Genomic DNA, 11,050 nt, shown 5'->3' with positions numbered 1-11,050 from the left:
GAATATAACTACTATAATACTGCCCCCTATATACAAGAATATACCTACTATAATACTGCCCCTATATACAAGAGTATAACTACTATAATACTGCGTCTATATACAAGAATATAACTACTATAATACTGCCCCTATATACAAGAATATAACTACTATAATACTGCTCCTATATACAAGAATATAACTACTATAATACTGCCCCTATATACAAGAATATAACTACTATAATACTGCCTCCTATATACAAGAATATAACTACTATAATACTGCCCCTATATACAAGAATATAACTACTATAATACTGCCCCTATATACAAGAATATAACTACTATAATACTGCCCCCTATATACAAGAATATACCTACTATAATACTGCCCCTATATACAAGAGTATAACTACTATAATACTGCGTCTATATACAAGAATATAACTACTATAATACTGTCCCTATATACAAGAATATAACTACTATAATACTGCTCCTATATACAAGAATATAACTACTATAATACTGCCCCTATATACAAGAATATAACTACTATAATACTGCTCCTATATACAAGAATATAGCTACTATAATACTGCCCCCTATATACAAGAATATAACTACTATAATACTGCCCCCTATATACAAGAATATAACTACTATAATACTGCTCCTATATACAAGAATATACCTACTATAATACTGCCCCCTATGGAAAAAAATTGATCTGAAGAGAATTATAGGTCTCAGTTTAAATAGTACTGGATAATGGAAATGATCTGCGGGCACAGAGGATGTGGACAGAATGGGATCCGCATCTTGAGCGTTTAATCGTTGTGCACTTGATAATAATGCTCTTCTAAATGTGTAATATGAAATGATGGTCAAAGCTTTTATACAATTTCGAGTTTGATCCAGATGGATAGATCCAATGATGGTCCAAGATTCACAGTAAACCAGTAACAATTAACCATGAACCACCTGTCCCACGTTGCATTCTGGGAGCTGTAATGACGCGCAGATGGTTGTAGGTTGTTCGTTTTTTCTTTATTGGTTTTAATCCTCTCTTACTGCCAGGGTACCGGCCACTGTGGCAGAGTAAGGGTATGCAGTCCAAACTAAAACATATATAAACATGCAGATGACATGCAACAGGTCACCCACCCAGAATTAGGTTGGAAGATATGAAGGACATGGAGTCTAAACAGCAGGTCTGCCGGAGACCCTCTCACTGGTGGGCTATGTAGTATTGGGTATCTGTCTTGGGTACACTTGCCCATGAGTTAGTGGAATATCACCAAGTTGTGAGGTGTTGGTGGTCTTGGTAATTTAACAGAAGGAAAACTAAGATACATAGCAAACAATGTCCTGTCTGGGGTCAGTTTCCATGCTGCAAGACAAGGATCTGTCTTCTCAAGTCTGGTCGGTTGTTTGTTCCCAAAGGGGCATCTGTTTCCTTGGCCCAACCTCTTCCCATGTCAGGTGTACTTTTTTATCAAGTTCCCCTCTTTCTTTGCCATAAGCAAGACTCGTGTCTTTGACTGGATCTGGTTTTGGTTTGTGTGTGGAAAAATGGATTGAGCGGGCACTAAGGAGGACCCCCAAGCTCTGGATGCCCAGACGTATGTCCTCCACTGTCAGTGGTTTGCAGGACTCTGTTGGGATTCCAATCTGCCTTTGGAACGCTGTGCTGAGAGGGGGAAGACTGAGGAGAAGGGCAGGCTTCCACAGTGACTTCATGGGACACGCTCATGGAAGACCTTGGGGTGACGGGAAGGCGCCCAGCAGTGCCCTCGGAAGCTCTCAATCGTTGCATGAACGTGGTAACTCTTATGGCTTTCTGTAATGGGCAAAGACCATACAAAATGTATATTGGTTGCGGATTCTATACAATTATAAGAACCCTACTAGGTCATACGTTACTCACCCTCCATTTGGCTTTAGCAAAGTTCTTTTCAATTTGGGCACAGACGCCTTCTTTAAGATTCCTCTCAGAAGCAGCGTTTCCGGAAATCCTAAAAATAAGAATTTATGGGAGAAAAAAAAAAGGGAAAATCATGTCTCTGCGGTGAAATAAGCAACTGTGCTGATACTTTGCTTTTTGATTTACATCCTGTCTGAAGCTCTAGTCTCATCAAGAACTGCTTTCAGGGTTCTGCTGGTTTCCAGTTAGCTCTCAGGTTGAAGGATTTTATATCTCACTGCTGGTTCTTTTTCTGTGCAGAAGATGTTTACATTATTTGTATCCCAGAATACAGTGTGATAGGTGATGAGCTTAGGGCCTGTTCACATCACCGTTCACTTTCCGTTCTGTGGTTCAGTCGGAGGTTTCTGTCGGGTGAACCCCGCAACGGAAAGTGAAAGTGAAGCCACAGCTTCCGTTTCAGTCACCATTGATCTCAATGGTGACGGAAACATTGCTAATGGTTTCTGTTCGTCACCATTCCGGCAGGTTTCCGGTTTTCCGATGTAATCAATAGCGCAGTCGACTCCACTATTGATTCCGTCAGAAAACGGGATACATGCCGGAATGGTGACGAACGGAAACCATTAGCGATGTTTCCGTTATCATTGATCTCAATGGTGACTGAAACGGAAGCTGTGGTTTCAGTTTGACTTTCCGTTGCGGGCTTCACCCGACGGAACCCTGGAACGGAAAGCGAACGGTGATGTGAACAGGCCCTAAACACAAAATGAACTGTTGCCAGCCCAGTTGCAGCAGAATTTTGAATACAGCTCTGGATGTGAATGGTGTTAAAGACCTGATGTAGAACAGTGAAGAAAGATATCTGCAAATTTATCCAACATCATATGTTGATTTAAGGAGAACCTTTCACCTTCCATTTTTTTTAATCAACGTATGCAGAGGGTGCCGCCATTTTTAGTAAATTAAAGTTGGAAAAGATATGTAGAAGAAGAAGCCCTTGGCCTTCCCAAATTAGACACAAATCTGCCAGAATCTTATCACTTATTGATATATTATTTTACGTGGACGATCTGAACCCTTACCAGATGTGTCCTAATGCCTCTTGTGCGGTGATTCTTTGCTCCTGGTCCATCTCCATCAGACGGGACACAAGATCTTTTGCTATTGGAAAGATATCTCTGGTGAGTAAATGGACCTTTTAAGAAATAGCGAAATATATATAACAAAAGTAGTGGGCTACATAGGTCATTATTTCACTATTAAACATAATAGAGTATGGCATGGTACCGTTGGTAGCCAATGTCATTCTCTCCAGCTTTTAGTCCTATGCACCTACAATGTATACATACCATAACTATACCAAGAAGCAGTATACATAGAAAACATACACAAATTATATAACAAAGCTACATCTACTAATAAATCAGAATTCAACATTTACACACAAATTTAGATGTGTGTCATCGTGTCACTTTATCTCCCATCAGAGACATTTGGGACATATCCACAGGATGTGTCAAATGTCAGATAGATGCGGGTCCAACTTCTGGGACCTGCACCTTTCTCTAGAACGGGGCCCCCTAAACCCCATTCTGCCACTGTGTTGCGCCTGAATTCCGACCATGAAAAAGGTTACATGGTTGGGAGTTATGAAAATGGCGTATCTCGCTGAGCTATGCGGTTTCCGTAAGTCCCATAGAACTGAATGGTAGTTACGGAGACAGCGTGGCTCGCATGCTACGCTGCTTCCTTAACTGTCATTTACTACTATGGGAGTAACGGAAACAGCGTAGCTCAGCGAGCTACGCTGTTTTCAGAACTCTCTACCATATAACCAGGAAGCGACTGAGAGGCAGCTAGGACAAATAAAAGGTAGAATGGGGTTTAGGGGGCCCCATTCTAGAGATAGGTGCGGGTCCCAAAGATGGGACCCGCATCTATCTGACATTTGACAGATCCTGTGGATATGTCATAAATGTCTCTGATAGGAAAACCCATTTAAGGGCTTGTCCACACATAACAGAATTGCTGCAGAAAATGTCATCACCCTGATGATATAACATGTACCTGATACAGAGATGACATCCCAGTAAGGAGAATCAAACTCATATTCACCGGCCAGAATTTTGCGAAAAACTTTCCTGTTGTGATTCTCGCTGTTTTCTTCCTCATTTTCGTCGTAGAAAGGAGGGTTGCCTGAAAGACTGCAAAGCGAAGAGGTCTATGAGACGGACCTGTCTAGGACAAGAACTATGTATTACTGTCCTGTATCCCTGGTACTTACAGGATGAACATAATAACACCAACCGCCCAACAGTCGACCGGACGGCCGTATCTGTGTCGGGACACCACCTCAGGGGCTGGCAAGACAAAGGTGATGTGTTGTAATCAGAACATTTATGATAATCTGTGTTTAACGTAAGAAAATTCATTAAAGGGGTTGTCCGCTTTGGATAAACCCTTTTTTGTTCACCATATAATAAGCGAATCACAGGCTTTCCCACAGCTGGAAACCCCAGCAATCACCTGCCATCTAGAGAAGAAATCAGCAGCAAGTGCTCAATTTCCATGCAGTGCCACCGCAGGTGAAATGAGGCATTACACAATTCTCAATTAAAATCAATGGGCTGTCCATGTAAATCCATGGATGTGCTGGGTCCTCCAGAATAAGAGACGTTCTTTGTAACCGCTCTCTACTCTGGCTAATAGATGAGGATCCTGAACAAGAGACCCGTCTTTTAACTCAGTAGTCCCTAATAGAGTTCCTAAAAATCGTGGTTACAAGCCTTACAACCGCTTTCATCTTCCCATTCAAACTCAACTCTTTGCCCTGTAGTTCTTCTTGATCTGGTGGGGGTCTTATACCGCAGGTCATCCTGAGCTTCCTGGTTCATGAATGTAATACCGGGACTACTGTGATACATAAGCAGTGGCGTAGAACACAGGAATTATTATTAAGGAGGAATGTAAATTTTTTATGCCGTTCAGGATCTATGGAAAATTGGGTATCGGACTCTGAGTATTATAATAGCTCAAAATTTATTAGACCAGGACTATTTAAAAAATTGTTTAATTGGACACCAATATACCCCACACAAGATATATACCTTATATATCTAGGTATTTCTAATGGCAGAAAAATATTTTAATACTATAATAATCCATTCATACATTATTACATCTTCTGACAGATTCTTGTTGCTTACCTAAATACTCGGGGGTTCCACACGGCTCTGTAATTTCTCCGCTCTCGAAACAAGACAGGTAGAAGTCTCGCAGGACGACCTTGGAGTGATTATTTTGATTGTAATACATTAAATTCTCCAGCTGGGGGAAACAGAGACACATAATAGGGTCTTTTTTGCTCCACATGCCCCTCCCTTCGCTACCTTTTAACCCCTTTACTCTGGAGATTTAAGCTGCGTTTAGCTCCGAGATGCTTTTTCCCTATATCGGTCAAGATATGTATATCTTCAAATAAATCATGTGCTCCCTACTAACGACGGGTTAGACACGGATATGAGAACATCGTACCATAAACTTAAAGGGGTTTTCCACTTTTACTGGGGTAACCACTCGAGAGGTTTTATTTTCCTAGTAGTGACTGTAGAAAAAAAATGAAGCATTACACAGAGCCTATTGGAATCAGCGGGTACCAGACACCAGAGGTTGTGCAGAGTGAGTGCCACTGTTTGCCCTTTGAGTGTTCATGCCAAGCTCAGGCCCTGTACGGTGACAGTCCTTATGGGTCTGTTTTACTGGTCCGCAGGCACTTTGTGTGCCTCCGTATAAAATCAGTCTATAGGCGGAGTATTATGGATCTTTACAAAAACATGGCTGCTCTCTTCCTAAAATAGTGCCACACCTGTCAACAGGTTGTGTGTGGTATTGAAGCTCTGCCACATTCACTTCTATGGATCTGAGCTGCAATACCAGACACAAACCATGGACAGGTGTGGCGCTGTTTTTGGAAGAAAACAATGTTTTTCTAGTCCTGGAAAATCCCCTTAAAACTATTTTTGTACAAAACAACCAAAAAAATTGGCCCTTGCAATGAATTTCTGCAGGGCGTAGTTTAACTCTCTCTGCGCCAGGTCCTGACTCATCATTTAGTTCAGACAACTCTCTTTAATTAAAACCATGAAAATTAGAGACACTTAACCCAACACCTGGAAAAAAATAATCATGGATATAATCAATATACAATTTCACAGATACCAGATTTCAGTATAGAGTCACTTAACCCTATAGAATACTGTCAAGATAAAAATCTCTCTCACTTGACCCGTATTGAATAGAGGTCAGCCCCCGGGTGGTATCAGCCATATGTCTATCACAGCAGAGCATTGACTGACGGGATACCTTTAGGTTTCGATGGATGATGTGAAGGTTGTGCAGATAGGCTACAGCCTCCAGAACCTGGCGGATCACATTACTGGCATCTTTCTCAGAGTAATAGCCTTGCTCCAGGATCCAGTCAAATACATCCCCTCCTGTGGCCCTGTGAGATAGAATGTATTACCATAAGATGCCGAGATCCAAACTCTGTCCACTCCAATCACTGCAAAAATGTGAAGTAACTCTCACTGTCATAAATTAATACACACTCAGTGATAGACACTTCTAGACTGTCACAGGGAGAACCTTTCTGAGGGCACTGCTCTGCACATTGTGTATATCTATGTGTGTATCTAGCTATCCTGTCCTCTCCAGTCACTACACACACACACACAGCCTGTCCCCTCCAGTCACTACACACACAGCCTGTCCTCTCCAGTCACTACACAGACAGCCTGTCCTCTCCAGTCACTACACACACACAGCCTGTCCTCTCCAGTCACTACACGCCCAGCCTGTCCCCTCCAGTCACTACACGCCCAGCCTGTCCCCTCCAGTCACTACACGCATAGCCTGTCCCCTCCAGTCACTACACGCACAGCCTGTCCTCTCCAGTCACTACACGCACAGCCTGTCCTCTCCAGTCACTACACGCACAGCCTGTCCTCTCCAGTCACTACACGCACAGCCTGTCCTCTCCAGTCACTACACGCACAGCCTGTCCTCTCCAGTCACTACACGCACAGCCTGTCCTCTCCAGTCACTACACGCACAGCCTGTCCTCTCCAGTCACTACACGCACAGCCTGTCCTCTCCAGTCACTACACGCACAGCCTGTCCTCTCCAGTCACTACACGCACAGCCTGTCCTCTCCAGTCACTACACGCACAGCCTGTCCTCTCCAGTCACTACACGCACAGCCTGTCCTCTCCAGTCACTACACACACAGCCTGTCCTCTCCAGTCACTACACAGACAGCCTGTCCTCTCCAGTCACTACACACACACAGCCTGTCCTCTCCAGTCACTACACGCCCAGCCTGTCCCCTCCAGTCACTACACGCCCAGCCTGTCCCCTCCAGTCACTACACGCATAGCCTGTCCCCTCCAGTCACTACACGCACAGCCTGTCCTCTCCAGTCACTACACGCACAGCCTGTCCTCTCCAGTCACTACACGCACAGCCTGTCCTCTCCAGTCACTACACGCACAGCCTGTCCTCTCCAGTCACTACACGCACAGCCTGTCCTCTCCAGTCACTACACGCACAGCCTGTCCTCTCCAGTCACTACACGCACAGCCTGTCCTCTCCAGTCACTACACGCACAGCCTGTCCTCTCCAGTCACTACACGCACAGCCTGTCCTCTCCAGTCACTACACGCACAGCCTGTCCTCTCCAGTCACTACACGCACAGCCTGTCCCCTCCAGTCACTACACGCACAGCCTGTCCCCTCCAGTCACTACACGCACAGCCTGTCCCCTCCAGTCACTACACTCACAGCCTGTCCTCTCCAGTCACTACACGCACAGCCTGTCCTCTCCAGTCACTACACGCACAGCCTGTCCCCTCCAGTTACTAGAATGAATACAACCCATATATAGTCTATCAAACTTACAATTCTTGAATAATATAAAATTCTTTCTTGGTCTCAAAAGTATCGATCAGCTGCAGTATATTTGGATGATTCACCCTAGAGGAGAAGAATAGCAGATAAGACATAAAACAGCATAGAATACCAGAACATGGTGCACATATTGTTTTAATTTCTATCTTTCCCATTGTCCCTTCTCCTTTTTTATACCATATATCTTTTTCCAACCTGTGATTTTTCTGCTTTTGTAGAAATTTGACTCTTGCGGCTGTCCAGGAATGCTAGGAGTTGTAGTTTTGCAACAGCTGGCGAGCTACAGGTTGAAGGTCACTGCCGTAACATATATATTAAACTTTGTATGATGAAGATTAGATAACGTGTGGGATTTACAATGAACATCTGTTATGGGGCATACTGTAAATCTCTCATTGAGAGGCAGCAGGTCTCTTTCTTTATCCAGTAAAGATATTAAAAAACACATAGATATACAGACATGCTCCCAGTATCTCCACCAGTAGGGATCATAGAGCGTGCAGACTGTAACTACCACTACAGAGAAGCTCCAGGACAAAGATCGGGGGGTCCCTGAAGCAAAACGTTATTTACTTCACTTTTCAACAACGTGTTTACAGCTTTGTCCTATGTAAAATCTACTTAAAGGGGTAATATTACGATAGGCCAGATGGACTTCATAGGTAATGCAAGCAATTTCACGTCCGTGCCCACTTCTGGAAAAATTAAAGCTCGGCCGCAGCTATAATAGATAATTACCAGGGGCTTCTGAAGTTTTACCTTCTGAACTAACTTCATATATTTTCCCTGTTTCAAGCCTTGATTTTTTTTCTTCTCCATTCACACTCAAAGCTGTGTTCATAGTTGTTGTTTAAACTTAGGGGTGTACGCTTCATTAAGCAAGGACTAGACTGAGATTTGTGCTTCACATTACACCCTATAAGAATGCAGAACTCCTTGACACAGGGGCATGCCTCTGTGAGCTAATCAGTCTGGATTTCAGTCTGGCAAATCCTTAAAGGGGTTGTCCAGCAAAAAATAAAAATAAAAAAAAATCGGACTGCTGAATATGTGTTCAAATAACAGAGCATATTCCCATGTTAAATAAAGCGCCGATGCTGTGGTGCTCCCCCTGCTGGTCTGCTTATATTGTGAGGACACGCTGTACCGGCCATATGTGACCACTGCAGCTAATCACTGGGCAGTTGTTGCAAAAGGTTCCCCACAAGCCTCAGGATCTTTTTACACTGGGCAATATTGGCAGTAAAAACCAGCGCCGATCAACGAGACTCAGCTCGTTGATCGGCGCTCGTTTGCTCCTTTCACAAGGAGCTATGTTGTTGACTCAATCCTGGCTAAAATATATTACACTGAACGTTTTGATAGGTGGGTCAACTGACACCCCTCATTACACTTGCCCAGATCCAAATCCACCAGTTAAATCGATATATCGGAGAGAAGTAAGAGACACAGGGACACGCTTTGTATATCCAAAATCATCCTTCTCTAGTTTGATAGAAATTACAATATCATCTTTCAAAAGTTGAGTAGGCTTCATCAGCCAATCCCTTACAATAGGACAATGTACGTTATTGGCTGAGGCAGAGCCAATGTTAAGTTGGTCGGGCAGAGCCAATCACGTGCGAGAAAGGCTCCTTACTTGTAAGACCTAAACTTCTCCGAACATGCAACGTCACCGCAACATCATCAGGACTGATGGTCCTAACAACCCGACAGCTGCAAGATCACCAGTCTATACCTCATAACAATAATGGTAAACAAAATTTGTTCCCAGACGGTATGAGGCGTCACTCGTTTCTCACAATAAAGAATTGGTAAATATTCAGCTATATTCTCCATAACAAGGAATACTAAAACATTAGCTTAGGCTTCGTCCACATCTGCGTCAGGGCTCCGTTCCGTCTGAGCTTTCCATCGGAACGCAGCCCTGACTGACACAAAGTGAAACCAGAGGCTTCCGTCTGCATCACCATTCATTTCAATGGTGGCGGCTCCGGTGCCAATGGTTTCTGTTTTTTTCAGTTGTGCAGGGGTTCCGTCGTTTTGACGGAATCAATAGCGTAGTCGACTAGTTATTCAGACAATCCCAGCATGAACTTTATTTTACAGCGAAACGGACGATTCTTTAAAATTCTTCATACAAAGCGGAGTCACATTAACACATTTTACCTTCTTTCACATAAGTACAGGGGCGAGCGATCATTACTGCGATTGCTCCTCTCCATACATTTCTATTACGCCGACAACAATGATATGTTTTGCTGCCTAAACGATCCCATTAGTCGATGAACGAGCGTTTCCCCGTTCATCGGCTGATCGTTACACAGGGCAATGATCGGGAACAGGCCTTCATATGAACGCTCGTTTGACAATCATTGCCCTGTGTAAAAAAGGCTTTACTCTCAACACACAATACACAACATATAATCATTCTTGTTCTATCACTTTCCCCCACGTTTTATTTCCTGAAGTTACACAATTCTTCTCCTTGTGGTAATGAAGAGGCAGTCTATTGTATAGCAGGTTGTATTAGTCATCTCTGCACATATGTAATGAAATGGTGGTCACTCAGACAGGAAGGTGGACGGTCGCTAGGCCACAGCCCAGAAAATGCACTAAGCAGCGGGAAGAGAAATGAGCTTAGACGCTATAAGGACATGTGATCGTAATTTAAAAGGGGTTGTCCAGGATTTAAAAAAACATGGCTGCTTTTCTCCAAAAACAGTGCCACACCTGTCAATGGGTTGTATCTGGTATTGCAGCTAAACTCCATTAGAGAGAAACAGTCATCTGTCCTGACATGTCTGTTTTAGTAAGTACATGTATTAGAACTCCATGTTGTGCTGTTCCTCTGTTATTCCTCCTAGAAAAGTACAAATAAAATGACATCTGGGTGTTACCAGTTGGGGGGGGGGGGGGTGTCCCTACGCAGTATCAGTGCGGACATTGCCAGAGTATGGAGGGACGCACCCCTCTGACATCAAGAATAGTAACACCCAGTTGTTAATTTATTTGTACATTTCTAGGAGGAATAAACAGAGGAACAGCACAACACGGAGTTCTAAGAAAAGATTCTCCAGATTTATTTTAGTTTAAATTTTTTATAGGAAATACAAGTATTTACGGAAACAGACATGTCAGGAGAGCGGACCATACCACATACAACCGGTGG

At 43.4% G+C, this 11,050-nt stretch overlaps 1 protein-coding gene across 1 annotated transcript in view; it reads right to left on the bottom strand.

Moving 5' to 3' along the window:
* Positions 1-593: 593 nt before the first annotated feature.
* The window catches only part of LOC142659133 (caM kinase-like vesicle-associated protein), a 76,438-nt gene continuing 65,981 nt past the window's right edge, over positions 594-11,050 (bottom strand). Inside the window, exons 4-11 of the mRNA XM_075834932.1 lie at positions 7,870-7,944; positions 6,277-6,415; positions 5,121-5,241; positions 4,199-4,274; positions 3,982-4,118; positions 2,997-3,075; positions 1,915-2,002; positions 594-1,827 (exon numbers count right to left, since the gene is read on the bottom strand). Of these exons, the coding sequence (XP_075691047.1) occupies positions 1,576-1,827; positions 1,915-2,002; positions 2,997-3,075; positions 3,982-4,118; positions 4,199-4,274; positions 5,121-5,241; positions 6,277-6,415; positions 7,870-7,944 (967 nt within the window). The 3' untranslated portion in view covers positions 594-1,575. The remainder of the gene's footprint in view (positions 1,828-1,914; positions 2,003-2,996; positions 3,076-3,981; positions 4,119-4,198; positions 4,275-5,120; positions 5,242-6,276; positions 6,416-7,869; positions 7,945-11,050) is intronic.

Source organism: Rhinoderma darwinii, chromosome 8, assembly GCF_050947455.1.
Source record: "Rhinoderma darwinii isolate aRhiDar2 chromosome 8, aRhiDar2.hap1, whole genome shotgun sequence".
NCBI lineage: Eukaryota > Metazoa > Chordata > Amphibia > Anura > Rhinodermatidae > Rhinoderma > Rhinoderma darwinii.
Note: the sequence above shows the minus strand (reverse complement) of the source record. Positions and strands in the feature narration are given on the sequence as shown.